Source organism: Cervus elaphus, chromosome 3 (assembly GCF_910594005.1).
Source record: "Cervus elaphus chromosome 3, mCerEla1.1, whole genome shotgun sequence".
NCBI lineage: Eukaryota > Metazoa > Chordata > Mammalia > Artiodactyla > Cervidae > Cervus > Cervus elaphus.
In genome coordinates, this window is record NC_057817.1 from 25593669 (window position 1) to 25616137 (window position 22469).

Below are 22469 nucleotides of genomic sequence, written 5' to 3' on the forward strand. Positions count from 1 at the left end.
TTCAGATTCTACGAAGGGACTCTTACAACCAAAAAGAGGGAGGCTTGGACCAGTAATCTCCTGGTGAATAACCGCAAACTCCTGGACTCCTGGGTTTTCAATTCTAGCAACTTGGGGGTGGGGCGCGGGGAGCGGAGAGCTGTGTAGGAGAGCTGTGTAGGTCCTCCGTCAGATCAGGCTGACTGGGAGCATTCTGTACCTCAACTCCTGAGTCCCAAATCCAGCTGGCTGGGACCCAGGCACCCCGTGGCCCCGGAAGGCAAGGGGGAATCCCAGTTGGCCAGCTGCCAGAGGTGTCTCCTCTCTCTTTAGACCCCGGAGTCTCCTCCCTGAATTAGTGGGGGAGACCCCACACACATATTTCACACTCCCTCCGCCCTCCAGAGGTGATTCCTTTCCTCATTAGGAAATTCTCCACTCCCTTTTTCCGACTCCTTTTCCGAGCGTTTACGTTGTACATCTGGAAAGGATGCGAGAGGAAGGAGGGGGAAGCAGAGAGAAGGAGGGGGAGAGCCCAAACCCGCCCAGTCTGACCCAGTCCAGACAACCGGCCTCCAGCTGGGGCTGGGACGAGGGAAGTGGAGAGGTGCAGCCCCCCCCACGCCCCTTCGGGGTGGGGGGCGCGGGCTCAGCGTTCCAGGGACCCAGGAATGCCCCCCCGCCCGCCCCCCCGGCAGGCGGGGGGAGGGCTCAGCCGGGAGTTTGGCAAACTCCTCCCCGCGTTGAGTCATTCGCCTCTGGGAGGTTTAGGAAGCGGCTCCGGGTCGGTGGCCCCAGGACAGGGAAGAGCGGGCGCTATGGGGAGCCGGACGCCAGGGTCCCCTCTCCACGCCGTGCAGCTGCGCCGGGGCGCCCGGCGCGGACCCCGGCTGCTGCCGTTGTTGCCGCTGCTGCTGCTGCTGCTGCTGCCGCCGCCGCCCCGGGTCAGGGGCTTCAATTTAGACGCGGAGGCCCCGGCAGTGCTCTCCGGGCCCCCGGGCTCCTTCTTCGGCTTCTCGGTGGAGTTTTACCGGCCGGGGACGGACGGGTGAGTTGAGGAGGGTTGGCGGCGGGCTGGCGGAGGGCGGGGGTGCGCGCCTAGAGACTGGGGGCGCGGCTGGAGTCTGGAGGGGACCGAGGCTTGAGTTTGGGAGGCGGAGTTTGGAAGAACTGGGGCTGGAGTTGGGGGCCCGCGCTAAAGTTGGGGGCCCGCGCTGGAGTAGGGAGGGGACAGTGGCCGGCGTGGTGGGGGGGCAGGAGTTAGAGCGATCAGCGGAGAGACATGTGTGGGGTGGGGAGAGGACACGAAGCTACAAGCTGGAGAAGTCTGGGCAGGGGTCTTGCGGCCAAGAGAGAGGAGGGCGCGGGAAAGGAAAGCAGAGGGTCTCTGGTTGAGACTGGAGAACCGCGGGGACCGGAGGCGGGTGGGGACGGAGAGGGGGCGCGGAGGCCAGGAGGCTTTTTGGAGCACTGGGGAACCCCGGGACCCCCGAGGGCCATTGTGCTCAGAGAGGACTTGTCGAAGCAGAATGAGCTGTGTGGTGTGTGTGTGTAGTAAGAAGGAAGTCGGAGGCTGAAAGGGTCCCGGAGGTTAAATGGGGGCCAGCCTCATCCTCCCCTCCCCCCTCAACTCAGACTGGGAAAGACCCGGGAGGGGGATGGCGGCTCCCTCCCCTTCCTCCTCGGTCTCCTACTCTGCCCGCCACCCCCCACCGCATCTCTGTTCAGACGTGGGGATCCGGGAAGTTGGGAGAGTCCCGGGACTCTGGTCTTGGGGGGAACTGGGGCTGGGGGCTGGCTCAGCCAAGGGCGGGTACTGGGATGTGTCGGGAGGGGTGTGTGTGCGCGCGTGAAGGGGGGTGGGCGGTTTCCCTCTTCCTCTAGCTCTTGGGAGGAAGAGAAAAGCTGATTTCCTGTAGCTAGTCGGCTGGAGCTGAACTGAGACCGGGACTTCTGGGGCTGGGGTCGGAAGCTGAGGAGACGTGGGCTCCGAGGGCCCAAGAGTGTCAGAACACAGGACCTCAGAGACCGGAAAGTCTCCAAGGAGGATCCCGGTTCCCAACTCAGCAGGGTAACAAGCAGCCTGGATCCTGTGTGCCAGGAAGACCGAGAGCCCACAGGCTTGGGGAGACAAGCCAGGCAACATGAAAACAAGGGTGTTTGCTTAAATGTGGGGAATGAGGGGTAGTAAGAGGACAAGGAAGCTGCCCCCGGTCTGGGACAGGGACTCCTGGGTGCCAGGTGACTGATCCTCGACCTCTGGAGGAGTCCTCTTTGTACATCTCTGGGCTCTGAGCCCCCCACTGCTCCTCACCATCGCCCCTCACCACTGGCCTTCACCACCACCACAGCCACCCCTGGTATCCAGGTTTGATAGACTCTCTGTCAGAGGTGAACTGTTTTTACACATACAGTTAGCTGATATCTGCTCATTTCCTTTCCCTTTGGAGAAAAGGGGTTAATGTAGGTAATTCCACTTGGGTACAGGGACAGATTTCTCCTTTGTCTGGAGGACCTGAGGATGGGAAAAAAGAAAGATGGTTAGGCTCCAGCTGTTGGTTCTGGACTATTCAAGGTCCCCACCCAACCCCCACCCCACCCCCCTGGCCTCTTGCCCAAACCCCATTGCATCACCCTGGCCTGGAGTCTCTGCCAGGCCTGGCCTCCCCCAGGCCCCCTCAAACTGCTTACCACAACCCTAATGGAGTAGAGAAGAGGGAGGGAGGGGATGGGATCCTTCCCCACATCAGGGCACCAGGGCTGGGGTCAGTTATCTGGCTCTTTACCTTCCTCTTACCCAACCCCCACCTAACAAGAGTGTCATCTCCCTTTTAAAACACGCCTCTGAAACATCTGGACTTTCATACATTCTGGGTTCCCTAGGTGTCTGTTTGGCCCCTGGCCTGATCCTGTAGTCCCCAAAGCCCTTTTCTAGAGCAGGACCCAGCATTCTCAACCCCTCCCCCTCCCCTTCTGCTCATCTCTCCTCCCAAGAGAACCCAGGTGTCCAGCTTGCACACCTCCCCCTCTCATTTTGTCTGTACAAAGCTCTCTTAGAATAGGACTCGGAACATTCCACCTCCCCAGTGACCTCCCTCCCCACTACAGCTGGGCCTCCAAGCCCTCCTCCCTGCAGGGGACAAACAGAGCCCCTCACCTGGGGCCATGGCTGGAGAGGGAGGGCCTCGGTGTTCTTGGCCCCCTCCCTCACCTCTCTTGGTGGAAACTGAAACAGCATTAGAGGGCAGGGTAAGCACCAAGAGAAGTTCCACAGAGGAGTTACACGGTAGGGAAGGGCCAGGCTTTAAGTCAGGTTGAGCTGGGTGTGCGTCCAGGCCCCACCTCTTACTTCTTTGTGTGACCTGGGGTGAGCTACTTAAGACTTCAATCTTGGAACCTGATCTTCTCCTGAAAATCAGACACCTACCTATGAGGCTGTTCTGAGGACTAATTGAGACAGTATATATAAAGGGACCTGGTCCACAGAGGGTGATCAGTGTACATGGGAGGCATGACTTTTATGAGGTACCTATTTGTTTCTGGTTCCCTCCTCCCTGGACACCACCTAGTTCTTTGTCTAAGTTTTTCACCATTTCTTATTTGCTTTTAGTATTTGCTTATAGCATGATAGCTATAAGCACATTTATTTGCATTTTCTACCAATTTTTCTGTTGGATCATTACAAAAATCTTTGCCTTAGACAGATGAAGCTTTATTGTCCCCATTGTGTGTATATATATATGAACTGAAGCTTCAGGAGTCATAGAAGGTTAGAACTAGAAGTTTGTTTAGAGACTATCCAAGGGCAACCCATCATCTTACAGGTAGAGAATTCAAGTCTTGGAAAGGGGAAGTCAGTAACTTGGCCCAAGACGTGCGCTTAAAAGGTGCACCAGCCTTAGCCTACCTCCTCAGCCCTTTGTAGTACTGCCACAAGTAGAGGCAGTTCTTCCTCCTCAGCCAGCCAGGCATCTCCCTGGAGAGGACGCTAGGGGACCCAGAACCAGGTGTTTCCTCTGTCCTGGCCCGGGCTGCTGTAGGACCTGCAGGAGCTGAGTCTGGTCCGTTTGCTACCCTCCACCCCCGACCTTGTTAGGCCATCAGAGTCAAACAGTAACCATGTATTGAACAGGAACTTGGTTAATCAGAAGCCTGACTGGCGAGATAGTGGAGAGGAGGGGACAAACTGGCAACAGGGTAGACCAGGTAACAGGACTCCTGGCTTCTGGCTCTTCCATTGGAAAAGATCTGAGTGATCCTGGACATGTGACTTAACTTCACTGGGACTTAGTTTCCCCCTCTGTACAATGAGGACATGGGACTGGATAAGCTGTATTTTTTTGTTAAAGTTTTCTTTCTTCTTTTCCATCTTCCTTCCTTTCTTTCTTTTTTCTTTTCTTCCTTCCTTCCTTCCTTTCTTTTTCTTTCTAATTCAAATGACATCTTACGGGGGCATTCTACATAAAACAGAGACAAGAGATCGCTCTGAAAGAAGAAGGGGAGCAGTGTCAGGACCAAACTGGCTTCCGCTTACTCCATGTGGTAAGCCCTGAGGCTTCTACAAGAAAGTCTTCAATCCCAGAGATGCCCTCCTCGGTGTCCTCCCGCTGGGGCAGCCTGTGTCTCCAAGAACCAACTCTAGAATACCAGGGTTCTGAGGTTTCAGGATAAATTATGGCAATTACTTCTTCCCTTGGTCTCCATAGTTTGGAAGAGTTTATCTGCCACACTGCGCTGAGGAAGGAATAATTAATTCCTTTTTCCTGTTTTTTATCAACTAGAATTTAGAACAAGAAGACATCCATAGCTGCCAATCAGAGCTTCTGACCACTATGAGATAACCAGGTTCCCCACAGGAGTTGATATAATTACAGCCCAAAGCAAATAACACTTGAGGTTTTAATTAGCCCGGGCTGCCTTATCAGGTAAATGCATGATTTCCGTTAGGCTTTCTGAAATAATGAAAATAGCCCAAGGACCCTCCGTTGTTACCTTCTTGGACCCCTAGTAGGATCCATCTGCTGTAGGATTTAGGAAGCAGGAACTAGGAGTGGGAGAATAAGGATAAGCTATGTGAGGTGCCACCCCAGACACCGGGTGCCTTGCTCGGCAATGGGGGAGGGCGCTATTTACTGGACTTGGAGGAGCTGGGAAGGAAGGACCACTGCATCTTCAGTTGTAAGCCACAGGAGGCACAGGGCAGGTCTGGGTCGGGATCTGTGTCCATCGCCTGCGTGCCAGACCCCTTGAACCTTCACTCGGCCACAGCCTAGGCCCCTGTCGCACAAGCCTGTGGGATTTATAAACCTTGTAAGGCCCCTCTCACACCTTCCCGCCCCGCCACAAACTTCCTCAGGCCAACCCAGGAACACTCAGGCTTTGCTTCCCCCACCCAGGGAAGTGGTGGGAGAATCGAGAGTGGGAGTAGGGTCCCTTGGCCAAGGCCTGGAAGAGTATCAGAGCTCCAGAAGACTTTGAGGTAACCATCACAACCTCTTCACCCAGAGGAAGCAGGTATTCCCAAGTCTCCACTGAGCTAGTGCCCGACCCCAGAACTCCTGTACCACTGCTGTTTTCTGGGGCTGCCTCTGCTATGGAGGGTTGCACCCCTCTCTCCTCCCCCAGCCCCAGGCAAGGCAATCTCTCCCCAACACCAACCTCACCTACTAGGCCTGGCAGGCAACCGGTCACTGTGCCTCTGAGTAGGCAGCTCCCACCCACCCCCAACTAGCTGTACCGCCTAAGTGAGAGGGGTGGGGCCCAGCAGGCGGGTGGGAGACAAACGGAGAAGTGAGAGGTTGGAAACAGACAGGAAGCCACAGGCAGTAAACATTTCCTGTCCCCAGGGTAACCGAGGCTGGCACCCCACCCCCCATCACTCCAGGAACTCTCTCTCCGGCCTCCCCTCCTGTTCTTATGGACCCTTTCTTCTCCCTCCTCTGTCCTCATCCTCTGGTCCAGCCACCCTCACCTCAGTCCCTTGGAGCCCATCCCTCTGGTGTTCCCATTCCTATTCCTCTTGGACACCACCCCTTCACCCCTCCCCCACCCATCCTGTCTCCCATCACATCCCCCTGTCTCACACACCCCTGATTTTGTGATCTCTATCATAATCTCAGACTTGGGGACTCCTGGTAAGAAAGGCTGATGAAGGGATCCAAATATCAAGAAAAGGGTGGGTGCTGGGGGTGCTGAGAGCTGAAAGGGGCCGGAATCCAACAGAGATAGAGAATGCCAAGATGTGAGACAGAGAGAAAGACAGAGGGGGACAGACCTAAAACTAAAACCAAGAGAACAAGCAGTCATAGAGCAGAGGAACAGACTGAGAAGCAATGCCAGAGGCAGATATGAGAGGAGAGCAGAGGCCAAGGCTGGCAGGGACACTGGGTCAGTTGCCCTGGCTGCCAGATGCGGTCCTCATGGGAGACTCGAGGAGAAAGCCCAGAGGGCTGCCAGCTGCACTGAGGCCTTGGAGGCTAAGGACCCAGAAGTGATAGAGGCAGAGCCAGAGGCAGGAAGATTACCCAGGACCTTCCCTCACACCACCCCATTACAGAGGACCCCCAGCAAAGGCAACCTTCTCATCTCAGGGGGAGATGAGGCACCGTGTCCAGAACTAAGACCCAGCAGACCGAGATCTGAATTCAGACTTGAGGGATGGTGTATGGGAAAGGTGTTAAGAGGCTGAGACAGAGATCCAGCCAGGATGGGAAGGTCCCACCAGAGCCCAGGGTGAGGGCAGGCCCAGGCCCCGGGGAACAGTCTGTTTTCACCATCCTCCAGGGCCTCTCTCCACTTCTACTGCCTGATTTCCAAGTCTCACATTTTCCTCCTACACACCCCAGGGCTGGGCAGCCGGACGCCTGGGTCTTGCCCAGAGAAGGGCATTGGCTTGGGAGCAGAGGGTAGGTAAAAGGACCCTGGGGTTCCAGGGGCTGCACCTCCAGTCTTCGCAGGCCCATAGGGGAGATGGGGAAGTTGGGGTCCAGGCCCTCTGGCCCCAACCCCTTCCCAGAATTGACTCTGGTTCCTCCTCCTAATGACAGGGGAAGGTAGGAAAGGAGAGGGTGAGGGGAGGGGGAGGAGGGGCTGTGTTAGTGACAGCGGCACATGGGGACCGCCTGACTCCAGCCTGTGCCTCTGGCATCCGTGGCATCTTCTGAGATATAAATACAACTCGGGGGGCATCTATCCCACCCCCAGCCAGCCCCTCCCCGCCTGGGGAGACTGTAGAAGAGTTAGGAGCCCCCCTGAAATGCCTCTCCTTTCCCCTCCGCAGGGTCAGCGTGCTGGTGGGGGCGCCCAAAGCTAACACCAGCCAGCCGGGAGTGCTGCAGGGCGGTGCCGTCTACCTCTGTCCCTGGGGCACCAGCCCGACACAGTGCACCCCCATTGAATTTGACAGCAAAGGTAACGCGCTTCGCTGGTCGGGGAGGGACTAAAGGGTGGGACTGAGGCTGGGGGGCGGGGCCCGGGCGGGATCTGGAGCGCGGGGCGGAGCCTAACCAGTTCCAGGGCCACGTGCTCCCGGGCTCTGGGAGTCCAGCTCAGCGCCGCAGCGGTGCGGCGGCTCCCCGTGGCACTCACACCACGTTCCCAGTCCAGCCCAGCCCAAGGAGGGCGGGCATGATTCAGAAACATGTGGCTCTCATTTTCCCTGAATCACCCACACTCTGGGAGGCCAGGGCAGTAACACAGACAAAGACAGGGAGAGTCACAGAACCTATTCCAATTCTTTTAACTAAGCACTGACTAAGTGATAATGGGTGCCAGGCTGTGTGCTGCAGGGGATTGAAACATGATTAAGCCACCGACCTCAAGGAGCTTAAGGTCCCAAGTAGATGCAGAGATGGACCAAGGGAGACAGGCTGAGAAATAGTAATAACAGCTAACACTTGAAGAGCACTTGCCATGCACTGGGCACTGTTGTCGGCACTTCACACATACTAACGCACTTCATCCTTTGAATGAGGGCATGACGTATGATTATCCCCATTTTATAGGAAATGGGTTAAGTAACTTGTCTAAGGTCACACAGCTAATAAGAGGTGGAGCGTGGATATGAACTTGAGCAGTCTGGCTCCATAGATAACCGGGGTGAGGGGACAAAAGAGGAGAGCATGAAAAGAGAGACAAGTATATTTATGTGGCTGCATCCAGTCTTAGTCGTGACAATCGGGTAGATCTTTCATTGAGGTACACAGACACTCTAGTTGTGGTGCACAGGCTTAGTTGCTCTGAAGTGTGTGAGATCTTAGTTCCCTGACCAGGTATGGAACCCATGTCCCCTGCATTGTAAAATGGATTCTTAACCACTGAACCACCAGGGAAGTCCCTGATTATTATTATTTTTTTAATCTGAATGACAGGTGAGGAGCAAAGGAATAAGAAAGGCAGAGAGGAAAAAAAAAAAAAGAAAGGCAGAGAGGGCTTGGAAGGATAGAGACAGACAGATGCATGAACACACACACAGACATAGGGCAGAGATCCAGAGGTGTAAGAAAGGTCAAGGACATAGAACAGGTGCTAAGACACAAGCCCAGGTGTAGACAGAAGTGCACCCAGAGGGTTGCCCTCTCAGGAAATAGCCATTCTTCCCCACCTTATCACAGCGTCCTTGTCCCAGCTGGGTAAGGAGGCAAGCACATCAGGGGACTGCAGCTCTAGAAACCCCAGGTTCTGTGTGTGTGCGCATGTGCCTATGTGCACACATGGGTGTATGTGCACACACGCAGTGGAAGATGAGTCAGGCCACAACAAGCAGATTGTCAAGACCCTTCCTCACTTTCCCCCCCGTGAGTCATGGGCTCAGGGCTTGCAAGTGCCGAGGTACCCCCAGGCTGACGACAGGGGCTGCTCTGAGACTCGACTGCCCACGGCTGGCATGACCCCACTTTCTCACTTCCCCAAGGCTCTCGGATCTTGGAGTCCTCAACGTCCAGCCCAGAGGGAGAGGAGCCTGTGGAGTACAAGTCCCTGCAGTGGTTTGGAGCGACAGTGCGAGCCCATGGCTCCTCCATCTTGGTGAGGGCCACGATGGGCAGGAGGGGTAGTGGTTGGGGATAACAGCACAGTGAGGAGGGAGGGAAGACAGGCCCTGTTGGACTAAACCTAGGCCCTCCTCCTCCTGGGCCCTCCCAGGCCTGTGCTCCCCTCTACAGCTGGCGCACCGAGAAGGAGCCGCAGAGTGATCCCGTGGGCACCTGCTACCTCTCCACAGACAACTTCACCCGCATTCTGGAGTATGCACCCTGCCGCTCAGGTAGGGCAGGGGTGGCCTGAGTCCCGCATCTGCCTTCTCTGAGTCCTCACAATCCCCCACCCCCCAACAGCCTTGATAGCCCACTGTCTGGTCCAGGGAGGTCCTTTCTAGGGCCCCTCTCTCCCCCTGCCTTCCCCAAACTCTCTGCTCTTTCCTGCTTGACCTGCCTGTGCAGAGCATCTTCCCACCACCTTCTCCTCTTGCAGATTTCAGCCAAGAAGCAGGACAGGGTTACTGCCAAGGGGGCTTCAGTGCCGAGTTCACCAAGGTGAGAGGGGATCTGGGAGGAACCTGGCTGTGGGTGGTGGATGCAGGGGAATCAGGACCAGATGCAGACTCGCCTTCTTCCCCTGCACAGACTGGGCGTGTGGTCCTGGGTGGACCAGGGAGCTATTTCTGGCAAGGTGAGTCCTTCCTCTGCTGTCCCTGCGTCTGTCTCCCGCTCCTGGCCTCTCATCCCTCTCCCAGCCCAAGATCACAATCTTTCCTTCCTCTGCCCCTGTCCCAGTACTCCTCTTCCTGTCCTCTGAGACTTACCTGTCCTCTCCCACCACCCTCCAAAAGCTTCCCCTCCTGAATATCTCCCCAGTCAGCCCCCAGTGCCCCACTCCCTGCCACCTCCTCCTTGGGCCATCCCCTCCTTATCCCCTTCTCCAGGCCAGATCCTGTCCGCCACCCAGGAGCAGATTGCAGAATCCTATTATCCCGGGTACCTGATCAACCCAGTTCGGGGGCAGCTGCAGACTCGCCAGGCCAGTTCCATCTACGATGACAGCTACCTGGGTGAGTGAGCAAATGGGGTGGGAGCTGCAGGGGGAGAACCTCAGGGGGCCCCTGTCCTTACCCCTCACCTCCCTTCTACCACCCAGGCATCCCCAGCCCCCCACCCCATGTGTCATGTGTGGGCTGACTATGAAGGCTCAGTAGGGGTGGGGAAGGGATTGAGGATGGGCCAGGACAGAGGGGTCCCCAAAGCAAGAAACCTAATATCCATCCACCTGTCCGCCAGGATACTCTGTGGCTGTGGGTGAATTCAGTGGTGATGATAGAGAAGGTGAGTGCGTCCCCAGTCTGGGGCCAAGGGAGGGGGCAGATGGAGACCTCAGATCTGGAGCCCCAAGGACTGAGACATTTTTGTCTGACTCCCCTTCCCCTGCCCTTAGCCTGCAATCTTCTCTTCCCTTTCCAGACTTCGTTGCTGGTGTGCCCAAAGGGAACCTCACCTACGGCTATGTAAGGCCCAGCCTGACCCTCCCTCCCCTCACCCCCCTCCCCTGCCTAATCACAGAGAACCATGCATGGTGATTTGGGAGGGCTCAAAAAGTGGATCAGAACACAGGCTCTTGGGTCAGACCAGGGTTCAAGTTCTGGCACTTACTCTGGATGAATCTGTGATTTGTTCCTATCCCACTTCATTCTGTAAAAATCTTGAGTCTGCTTAACCTCTCTGAGCCTTACTCTTCTCTAAATAATGGGATAATAATAGTTCTGACCTCACAAGGCTCTTGTAAGGATGAAGTGAGATAAGGCACGTGAAAGTACTTAGTGAACTCTTAGGCAGGGTACAACTGTAGTTGTTATTATTAGACCATGGCGAGTGCTTTAAAAAGGGTATAGATAAGAATGCCATAGGAGTCCATTCAATTACCAACATTTATTAGGGCAAGGTATGAGATAAGAAGATGAATAAGACATCACACCCCATCTTGTACGGCTTCTAATCAAGTATGTAAGATAAGACACACATATGATGGTAATCTAGCGTGCAGCTCCTATGCATAAGCCCCTCAGTGCATCGGGCGCTGTCCACTCATGATGTCTATTCTTCCCAACAAGCTTATCGGGGGAGATATTACCAGTCACATTTTACACATGAGAAAGCTGAGACTGGAAGAGACCAAGTAAGTTGTTTAAGATCACCCAGTTAGTAAGTGGCTGGATAGAGATTTAAAACCAGACCTGTTTTATTCCAAAGTCAGCATTCTTTCTGCACTAACGTAAATTTCAGGAAAGTGGTTAAGATGATACAGCAGTTTAGGGGGAGTAATAACCTCCTTTCTAGGGTGGGGATGGATCAGAAAAGGTTCTATGAAAGACCAGAGGAGATGAGGAAAGACAGCATCCTAGACCGGAGCATGAGAAGGGCATGGAAGGAAAGGGAAACAATTCAGGCCAGTTCAGCATGGACTGACTGACAATAGAGAGACTAAAGAGAGACTGGGGGATTCCTTGGTGCTCCAGTAGTTATGAATCCATGCTTTCAATGCCAGGGGTCTGGGTTCAGTCCCTGAACATAAGGGAACTAGATCCCTTATCTCACAACTAAAGATCCTGCATGGCACAACTAAGACCCAGTGCAGCCAAATAAACACAAAAAGAGAGGCTGGGCAAAAACAGATAGGTTGGGTCCAGATTCTCCAGGGCCTCAGAGGACCAGCCAATAAGCTGAGATTGGGCCATGGCTGCGGGGAACCACCACGATTTTCCAAGCTAGCAGTGTCCCTCCTAGACCAGTTCTAGGGTGATCAGCCTCAGTGCCGTGGGGAAGGGCAGTGAGGGGAAGGGAATGTCCGAGGCAGGCGGAGACCAGGGCTTTCTCCAGCATTCCTTGGGGCGGGCTCACACCAGAGGAACAGCAGCAAGATGGGGGGAGAGAATGAGGAGTCAAGAGACCAATGTCACCCATCACTAAGGGGCGACATGGGGGAGACATGAGTGCATGTGGTTTGGGAGGGCTGAGGGATAAGGCTTCAATCATTCAGCTAATAATCAATGTCTACTCTCACCAAGCATGACTTTAAGCTCTGGGGAGAAAGCAAAGAACAAAAGAGCTCCTGCCTTCATGATCTCACATTCTAGTAGGTAGATCAGATGCACAACAGACAGATAAGTATGGAATCTGTCAGTAGTGGTTGCTAGGTGACACGGAGGAAAATAATGAAGTCCCCATGAGATGGGGCTACCAGTACAGAGATAAGACTACGGTGAAGGCAAAGCACAGAAGGGAATTACAGGACAAGTGGCCTATGTCTCCAAGGAATGACTGCCCCTGGGTATCCTGTACCCACTTGTCCTCCATCCATCTGAGTCTGGGATCAATGGGTATATCTCCTCATCCCCAGGTCACCATCCTTAATGGCTCAGACATCCGGTCCCTCTACAACTTTTCAGGGGAACAGGTGAGGACACCCCTTCTACAACCCAGCTTGGCCCTCTGCCAACCAAGCCCTGGCCCTGAGTCAGTAAGCTCAGCCCAACTTCTCAGGCTCCCTGGAGTCCCTGACTTCCCCCCACAGCCCTTGTTGATTGACTCCCTGGTACTGACCCGCTGCTGCCGCTCTGTCCACACCCCCCCAGATGGCCTCCTATTTTGGCTACGCAGTGGCTGCCACAGACATCAACGGGGATGGGTGAGTAGTGGAGAACACAGTGGTGCCCTCCCCAGGGGTGAGGAGTGGGGGTGGGACAGAAACACAAGGAGAGTTCCTCCCTGGATTCTCCTCCTGCCTGCATTCCCTCGGCTCAGGGGCAAGGAGAGAGCTGAGCGCCAAAAGCCAGAAGATCTCAGGTCTCTCCCCTGGGTGGAAAAGAGCCGGGAATCCAGGATGCCTGGGCTTTCCTGGCACTGGGACTGAGGAGGGGAGGGGGAACGGCAGGGTCTCAGCATGCTGGTGTTTCCCCTATCCTCAGGCTGGACGACTTGCTGGTAGGGGCGCCCCTGCTCATGGAGCGGACAGCCGATGGGCGGCCGCAGGAGGTGGGCAGGGTCTACATCTACCTGCAGCGCCTGGCTGGCATGGAGCCCACGCCCACCCTGACCCTCACTGGCCAGGATGAGTTTGGCCGGTTTGGCAGCTCCCTGACCCCCCTGGGGGACCTAGACCAGGATGGCTACAATGGTGAGCGTTGTATGGGCTGGAGTGGCTGAGGAGGAGCCAGGGGCCTGAGTCAGAAGGGATCTGGGGAGAGATGGCTGTCAGATAAGATAACCGGGACCCCCCAGCGTCTCCTGGAGGATTTTAATCCCAATATCTAGATCTTGGGGCTTGAAGAGTTTAGCATACTGGGAATGACAGATGGGAAAATTGGATCCTGGGTCCTGGGGTCTGGTGGTAGAGATCTGAACTCCTGGACTCCCGGCCTGCTGACTGGTTTGTGTTGTGTGTCTTGCAGATGTAGCCGTTGGGGCTGCCTTTGGTGGGGAGAACCGGCAGGGAGTGGTGTTTATATTCCCCGGGGGCCCAGGGGGTCTGGCATCTAAGCCTTCCCAGGTTCTGCTGCCCCTGTGGGCAGCTGGCCACACGCCGGACTTCTTTGGCTCTGCCCTTCGAGGAGGCCGAGACCTAGATGGCAATGGATACCCTGGTGAGTGGTGCCCGAGGCCCCTTTCACCTTAGAATTCGCTGGTCACAGACCCCCTAGCCTCTAACGTATTTGTATTTGCCTAAGCTTCTGGGTGCAGTTCTAGCATGATGCCACCAGATGGCGATGCCCCCTCACTTCAGCCTCCTTGAACAATGCGGCTAGAAGGGGTTGGGAAGAATTCTGTTTGGGGGCCTGCTGTGAGGGGTAGTTTCTTTTGATTTCTTGCAGATCTGATTGTGGGGTCCTTTGGTGTAGACAAGGCTGTGGTATACAGGTATGAACTCGGGCAGGGGGAAGCCTGGGAGACATGGGAACTAGGGGATTTCTCAGTAGGGCTGAGTTTGGGGAAGTGTACAAACTGGGATCCTGGGGCTTGGGCATCGGCTTCCTGTGCCCAGGTTCCTGAGGAGCCCTAATTCTTTGACCCCCACGTTCACTCTTGGTAGGGGTCGCCCCATCGTGTCTGCCAGTGCCTCCCTCACCATCTTTCCCGCCATGTTCAACCCAGAGGAGCACAGCTGCAGCTTGGAGGGAAACCCTGTGACTTGGTGAGTGGGGGGGGGTGGGGGCAGGAGATTGCAGGATGGAGTCTGGGGGTACCTCATCCGTGCCTGGAAGTGGGGAGGGAGAGCAGGCCTTCGAAAGGGGGCACATGGGACTGTCCCAGTCCAGGTCTGTCTGGGAGGCAGGCAGAGAATACGATGCCTGTTCCAGTTGAATATACCAGCTTTCCTTTTGGTCCTCTAGCATCAACCTCAGCTTCTGCCTCAATGCTTCTGGAAAACATGTTCCTGACTCCATCGGTGAGGGAGACTGCCTGAACCTTTCAGGCACTCGGGCATGGGTGGAGGGACTGGGCACTTGGGGACCTCTTTTCTCTCTGGATAAATTAGGAGGGAGGGGAAGATGCTCCTTAATGTACATGCGTGGCCACAGGCTTCACGGTGCAGCTCCAGTTGGACTGGCAGAAGCAGAAGGGCGGGGTGCGGCGGGCGCTGTTCCTGGCCTCCCGACAGGCCACCCTGACCCAGACCCTGCTCATCCAGAACGGGGCTCGGGAGGACTGCAGAGAGATGAAGATCTACCTCAGGGTAGGGGCAGGAGGGTAGGGTGTGGACTGGCTTGGGGAGGGTGGCCACATAGAACTGGGGACCCCTCCTGAAAGGAAGAGGACTGGGAGATTCCAATGAAGGACCTGGGACTTTGGGAGGCTGGGGAAAGGTGCCTTTTTGTCCGAGGAGCTGGGAACCAGGCTGCCTCAGAAGCAATGAGCACGGTCGTTTGGACACCTAAATTCTTGAGGGTCTTGCGTGGACAAAGGGAGATGTGAGAGGATGAGGAGCAGGGCTGCCAAGTCCCCTGTGTCCCCTGACTCTGTGAACCCTCCCCCACTCCCGGCCCCAGAACGAGTCAGAGTTTCGAGATAAACTCTCCCCGATTCACATCGCTCTCAATTTCTCCCTGGACCCTCAAGCCCCAGTGGACAGCCACGGCCTCCGGCCAGTCCTACACTACCAGAGCAAGAGCCGCATAGAGGACAAGGTGAGGGCAGGGTGGGGAGACAGGCCGGGAGGAGAGGGGCCTGGGCCCCTGGAGACGGGGCCCTGGAGCGGAGAGTCGACAGCTTGGGAGGCAGTCGCAACTCCCCCTCTCAAGGCTGCCCCGCTCCCCAGGCTCAGATCTTGCTGGACTGTGGAGAAGACAATATCTGTGTGCCAGATCTACAGCTGGAAGTGTTTGGGTGAGTGAAGGCTGACGTCAGGCTGGGGGGTTCCAGATGCTGAAGTCGCCTAGCAGGACACGTGGAGCTTAGAAGCACCTGGCACGTGGAAAAGTAGAAGAGGAACATATCAGCTGGCTGTGTGACCTTGGGAAATTACGCAACTTCTTTGTATAGTGAGAATAATAGCATCTATTTCTCTAGCTTTTTGGAAGGATTAAATGAAATAATCTACATAAAGCATCTAGCCTAATGCCTGCCATAAAGCTGGAAGTCAGTGAATGGTGTCTATTATATTATTATCGTTAGGGCCCATTGTCTGGCTCGGCGATTAATTCTCCAGTGTCCCTGACCCCTGTGTGTCCCCTCCAGGGAGCAGAACCATGTATACCTGGGCGACAAGAATTCTCTGAACCTCACTTTCCACGCCCAGAATGTGGGTGAGGGTGGCGCCTACGAGGCAGAGCTTTGGGTCACGGCCCCTCCGGAGGCTGAGTACTCGGGACTTGTCAGACATCCAGGGGTGAGTGAGGACCCACAGGCGGGGCTTGGGAGGAGACCCTGCCAGAGGGACACTGAAGCCTTATCTGCACCCACCCCACCTCCAGAACTTCTCCAGCCTGAGCTGTGACTACTTTGCTGTGAACCAGAGTCGTCTGCTGGTGTGTGACCTGGGCAACCCTATGAAGGCTGGGGCCAATGTAAGTCTGGGATCATCTCACCCTGAGCTGAGCTGGGGGGAAGGGAAGGAGGGCTGCAGTCGGTATGTGGCAGACACCCGGTCTAACAGCCCGCTTGTCCGTCCTCCCTGTCCCGCAGCTCTGGGGTGGCCTTCGCTTCACAGTCCCTCACCTCAGGGACACGAAGAAAACCATCCAGTTTGACTTCCAGATCCTCAGGTAGGGAGGGGGCGGGGCAGGGGCGGAGTCTGGTGCAGGTGACCTTCTGGCTGGGCTCTAGCACCATCAGAGTCTCTCCTCTGTCCCACAGCAAGAATCTCAACAACTCGCAAAGCGACGTGGTTTCCTTCCGGCTCTCGGTGGAGGCTCAGGCCCAGGTCTCTCTCAACGGGTCAGTGCCCGGGCAAAATGGGGCGTCTCTGGGAGGGGAGACCGACTTCTGGCAAAGAAGGCATATGAAATGGGGTCCCTTCCACTGTCCTCTAAACCACCCTCCTCTGCAGTGTCTCCAAGCCCGAGGCAGTGCTATTTCCGGTGAGCGACTGGCATCCCCAAGACCAGCCGCAGGAGGAGGGTGACGTGGGCCCAGCTGTCCACCATGTCTATGAGGTGAGTGGGCTGCTGGGAATGGAGGGCGGGGCTAGAATGAATGACAGGGAAGGAGGAGCCAGTATGAGTGACAGATGGCTGGGGCCAGCCTGAGGGGCTGAGGGGAGGAGGGGGAAGGGAGAGGTAAAGGCCTGCACCGATCAGTGAGAGACTGGCCAACTGAGTGACTTAGAAGGGAGGATGGAGCCACCTCCAGGAGCGTTGGCTGGAAAGGATTTCATCTCTGCCCGTTGATTTCCTGCCTCACTCCTGAGACTCAGAGCAGGGAAGAGTGGGCCACTGGGACCCGGGTCTCAACAGGGCCGAATCGCTGCCTCCCTTCCCATGATGACTGTGCCTTCTTCTCCTCAGCTCATCAACCTGGGCCCCAGCTCCATTAGCCAGGGCGTGTTGGAGCTCAGCTGTCCCCATGCTCTGGAGGGCCAGCAGCTCCTCTACGTGACCAGGGTCACAGGACTCAGCAACTGCACCACTAGTCACCCCCCCAACCCAGAGGGCCTGGAGGTGAGGGGCCTGGGGACTGGCCGGGAGCTGGGGGGGACCAAGTCGGTGGTAGTTGGAGAAGGTCGCAGGGACCTGGAAGAGCTAATGAGGATGTGCCTGGAGCTAGGACTTAGGCCACTGGAAGGCAGTCAGAAGTCCCACAAGACCCCTTGAGGCCGTGAGAGGGGAAAAGATTGTTTTAAGCACTGCACTTCTGTCTTTCTGCCTGAAGTATCCTTTCCTGACTCCATGCCCTGGCATACTCCTAGGACCCAGCTCAGCACCACCCCCTCTGGAAAGCCTTCTTCAGACCCACTCCCCTAGACCCCAGTGTCTGTTTTAAAGTTCATTTTATTCATAGACAACATTTAAATTAAATGAATGACTTTACAGAACCATGTTACCGGCTCAGGAAATATCACAGTAACCAAAATTCACAAGGTCCCTACTCTCATGAAGTTAGAGGAGGGTGATAAACAGTAAGGCTTCCCAGGTGGTACAGTGGTAAAGAATCTTCCTGTCAATGCAAGAGATGCAGGAGCCAAGAGTTCTATCCCTGGATTGGGAAGATTCCCTGGAGTAGGAAATGGCAACCCACTCCAGTTTTCTTGCCTGGAAAATCCCATAGTTAGAGGAGGCTGGTGGACCACAGTCCATGGGGTCACAAAGAGTTGGACATGACTGAGCAACTGAGCATGTGCACACAATAAACAATAAAATTAGAAGAGGAACAAATATCGAAAAGTGATGAAAGTGCAGTGCTCACATGCTGGGGTGGGGTGGAGATAGGAACCTGTTTGAGTTGAATCATCAGGGAAAACTTCTTGAGGAGGGAACAGGTGAATTGAGTATGAAAGATAAGGATGAAACTGCTTGTGAAGACTCAAGAAAGAGTATTCCAAGCAGAGGAAACAGACAGTGCAAAGGCCTCAAGGCAGAGTCAGTGCCTTAATTATTTATTGACACATCACCTCCTCCTAAACTCCAGGGACCAAATCTTACTCGTTTCCGTATTTCAACAACGAGCTTGCTGCCTTGCCATAGGAGGTGGTCAGTTGCATGGATGGAAGACCAGGTCAAAGCTGCTGCAGACCCCAGATGCAGGCTGACTCAGATGCTGTAATGAGGTGGGAGAGGCTGCTAATGGTCTCTTTCCTCTTGCAGTTGGATCCCGAGGGTTCCCAGCACCACCGGCTGCAAAGACGGGATGTTACAGGTCGGAGCCCTGCCTCCTCAGGGCCTCAGATTCTGGTAAGTTGTCCTGGGAATGAGGTCTGTGCCCAAGTGTTGAATACCTCCGTGGGTCCTCAGAGCCACCAGAAGGGCAGAAGTCATGGTTCAAGCCTCCTATTTCTCCCCAGAAATGCCCAGAGGCAGAGTGTTTCAAGCTGCGCTGCGAGCTGGGGCCACTCCACCGGCAAGAGAGCCGAAGTCTGCAACTGCATTTCCGCGTCTGGGCCAAGACCTTCCTACAGGTGAGGGAGCCTCACCTCAGTCCTGACCCCTGACCCCTGACCTTCAGGCCTGCTGGACTGACCCCCGCTTTCCCCACTGCCCTAGCCACCCGCTTTGGTAACGGGGACCCAGGCAGCCCCACTCCCCTCCCTCACCGTTCTTTTGACAGGGCTGTGTGTCCTTGGCGGCACCTAGTGGCCACACTGGGAGCGACAGCTTCCCTTTTCTGGCCCATTCAGAGGAGGGGAGGGCTGGAGGGAGACCAGCCGGCAAATAAGGACAGAAAAACAGAGACTGAGGATGAATCCATCGTGGAGAGGCAAGCAGATGTGTAAACAGGAAATGGTAGTCATTTGTTGAATGCACACTATGGGCTAAACATTGTCGTAGGTGCTTAACCCATATTAATGACTCAAGAAATTTTTTTTCTATTGAACATGCTGTTATCTAATTATCCACTGTTCAGTTATAACTATTTAGTTACATATTTATTTTCTCTTATAAGGAATGTAGAGAGAGATTCAGAGAATGAGTTCAAAATAGGGAAAGATTATAACCAGAGCCAGAAACTGGGGAGCCCTATGTCCTCCAGATGCCAAGACGGGCCACCCTGAACACCTTTCCCCCACCCACAGCGGGCGCACCAGCCATTTAGCCTGCAGTGTGAGGCCGTGTATGAAGCCCTGAAGATGCCCTATAAAATCCTGCCTCGGCAGCTTCCCCAAAAGGAGCTGCAGGTAAGTCTAAGGCCAGCAGGCTGGGCCAAGGAAGACAGGGTTCTGGGCCTGGCACAAAGACTGGGACATGATGGGGGCTGGCCTGATTATGGTAACAAACATTGATTGAGCATCTGCTATGGGCCAGGCACTGTGCTAAGTCCTGGGAATACAGTGATAAGCAAGATGGACAGGGCAGTAAGAAGACTGTGTGACAAGGACCAGCATGTTTATGGGACCACATCATAGGGACACTTGAACACAGACTTGCAGAATTGGGAAAGGCTTTCTGGAAGAAGTGATGTTTAAGCAAGACCTGAAGAATCCCTGGGCTCTACCAGGCTAACTGGTCAGGAAAGGAATCTTTTCTGGGGCGAGGAAAAGGTATGAAGGCCCGAAAGAAACAATAACGCACATTTTAGAAATTTGAAGTTCAGAATTCTGTTAGCCTCAAGTGGGAAGGGAGAGAGGGTTTCTAAGTCCAGTGGGAAGTGGGAGCCAAGTGTAGGGTGGGAAGAACCAGTGGCTTTTCAGTGATCTCTCCTGGCTTGCTCCCCAGGTGGCCACGGCTGTGCAGTGGATCAAGGCAGAAGGCAGCCACGGAGTCCCTCTCTGGATCATTATCTTAGCCATCCTCATTGGCCTCCTGCTCCTTGGTCTCCTCATCTATATCCTCTACAAGGTCAGCCACATCCTACTCGACTTGGCCTTCTCTCACCAGGTTCTGCCCTTGACCCAGCACCCTCCCTAGTATGTGCCTCCAGGCCAGTTCTCCAGCCACATGTGTCCCCTTTGGACACTGCCTATACCATCCCTTCTTTCATTCTACAGCCCCTAGCTTAGAGTTCTCTCGACTCAAGCTGGTAAGTTTACCAATACTTTCAAAATCAAGGTGACTCACAAGTGGCCAGTGTGTGGCATATGTGTCTGTCACCTGCTCCAGAAACCCATGGTAGCGGTCACTAATTGATCATACTCGAGCAATAGCCTCAGAATCCTTCTCAAGAGGCAGCCACTTCTAGGCAGCGAAACTTCAAATCTGTTTGCCAAACCTGGCTTAACTGGGGGCATTTTTACAACACCAAAGCACCCCAGCCTAAGCCCTCCTGGCCCATTAGACCTCTTGGAGAGGTAGTCTTCACAGACTGAATTTGGGCCACTTTTGCAAGATGGGGAGATTGGAAGCACTGAAGTCATCTTCATACCTTCCTGGAATAAGATCTGCAGAGAAGTAACTCAATTCTCTCTCCTTTCTTTTCATTAGCTCGGATTCTTCAAACGCTCCCTCCCGTATGGCACCGCCATGGAAAAAGCTCAGCTCAAGCCTCCAGCCACCTCCGATGCCTGATTCCTCCCAATCTTGAAGGCCCATTCCCCCCACCCTCAGTCTACTGACAGGGAGGGGGCTGGGCACTTCCTGAAGGTGCTGAGGGCCAGGGAGAAGCTCCTCTCCCCAGCCCAGAGACATACTTGAAGGGCCAGAGCCGGGAGGTGAGGAGCTGGGGATCCCCTCCCCCCATGCACTGTGAAGGACCCTCGTTTACACATGCCCTCCTCATGGATGAGGGAACTCAGATCCAGGGACAGAGGCCCCAGCCTCCCTGCCACCTTTGCATTTTGGAGAATTTCCTGAAAACACCTTGGAACCAGAACTAGGGGATCCAATCCCAGTTCTCCGGCTCAGATGTGGCTCCAGGACTTCCTGTCCAGCTCCAACCTGCAGAGATCTGTTGTCGGCCTTGCCAGAGATCCACAGGAAGCCCCCAGCTAAGAGCCTGGAACCTGGGGAGCGAGACATGGCAGCTCTGGACAGCCCCCACCCCGGTGGGCCAACAAAGAACACTAACCATGGATGGCACCCCAGGCCCAGCTCAGGACAGATCCCACACCAGGATCCACGCTGGCCCAGAAGCAGCTCCAAGGGGAACCAGAACTTTCACAGGGCCAGATCGAACCTGGGGCCTCTGGGGCCTGAAGTTCATCTGGGACCCAGACTCAGATGTTGGTAACCTAACTTGGCAGATCCAGGACATTTGAGCCTGCTCCAGACCTGGGCCTGGAGACCAAATCCACCTCTGACTCAGGAGAAGTCAGGAATTGCCCAGGACCCTGAAGGGGCCATGATGGTAAAAGATCTGGAACCTTAACCCTGGCCGGACGTAGGCCCTCTCAGTCCTCCGCAGAAAGGGGGAGCCTGCTGTCCCGGGCCTGTGGGTTTGGGTTCTGCCCGCCAGCTGCACTGACGCTGCCCCTCCTCTCCCTACCCAACCCTCCCCTCACCTCGGCTCCGGACACCCGGGACTTATTTAAACTCTGTTGCAAGTGCAATAAACCCGGCCCGGTGCCCCCACTGATCAGAGCTGGAATCTGTCTTCTCCCTACTCTTTCCAGATCTTTCCTGGAACCAGACCACTTGGTGGATGGGAAATGTTTCTTGCAGTTTCTTTCCACTGGGAGCCAGGAGTATGACCCCCCCCAGGAACTGTGGAACTAGTTTTGGGGTTACCTTTTCTTACATGGAAGAGATGATGGAAGGGGTGAAAGCAGGGCTTGACTCCTGCCCATCTCCCAGCCCCATCAGATCACCAGATCCGATCCGATCCTAACACCTCTAAGAGAACAGGGAGAGGAATTCCTTCTCTTTGGATTTGAGGGTTAGGGAAGAATACAAAGAAAGGGAGAGGTCAGAGCTGAAGGTGGAAGAAGATGGCCCAGAAGACTCACTTAGGCTTCCCGAAATTATAATAATGAAAAGGGTTGAGAGAAAAGGCCACAGAACTAAATCAGAAGACAGCCAGTTGGGTTTGTGTTTTGTTTTCATTACCCACTGTATTCCGATGGGTAGTTCAGTTCAGTTCAGTTCAGTCGCTCAGTCATATCTGACTCTGCGACCCCATGAATCCGATGGGTAGAGGGAATGTTAGTTTACATACATTATCTCATTTAATTTCTACCAAATTAAATGTGCGAGGCAGGCACAATTAACCCCACTTACACAAGGGGAAATTGAGGTCCAGAGAAGTTATGTAACTTGCCCAAGGTCACAGTCTAATTCAGCCTTGCCTGACTGTGAAAGCCCACATTCTTAACCAACATGACAGACAGTTCAGGTCTTTGAAGATAAAGTGAGGGAACCCCTCAGCATCCTCTGTCTCCTCGAGGCCTATCCTAAACTAGTGTCCAGCAGGAGCATGGGGAGG

General features: G+C 54.9%; 1 protein-coding gene across 1 annotated transcript; it reads left to right on the forward strand.

Moving 5' to 3' along the window:
• Nucleotides 1–530: 530 nt before the first annotated feature.
• On the forward strand, nt 531–21628 carry ITGA5 (integrin subunit alpha 5). Its single transcript, XM_043881830.1, has 30 exons — nt 531–1027; nt 7259–7389; nt 8891–9003; nt 9121–9241; nt 9448–9509; nt 9600–9645; nt 9899–10024; nt 10251–10295; nt 10431–10474; nt 12364–12420; nt 12599–12651; nt 12932–13140; nt 13415–13606; nt 13835–13880; nt 14053–14154; nt 14354–14409; nt 14543–14697; nt 15011–15148; nt 15280–15347; nt 15699–15849; nt 15935–16027; nt 16146–16225; nt 16317–16397; nt 16510–16615; nt 16967–17119; nt 18263–18349; nt 18460–18573; nt 19189–19290; nt 19829–19951; nt 20534–21628. The coding sequence occupies exons 1-30, from the start codon at nt 651–653 to the stop codon at nt 20615–20617; spliced, it is 3315 nt and encodes a 1104-aa protein (XP_043737765.1). The 5' UTR covers nt 531–650; the 3' UTR covers nt 20618–21628.
• Nucleotides 21629–22469: the final 841 nt, after the last annotated feature.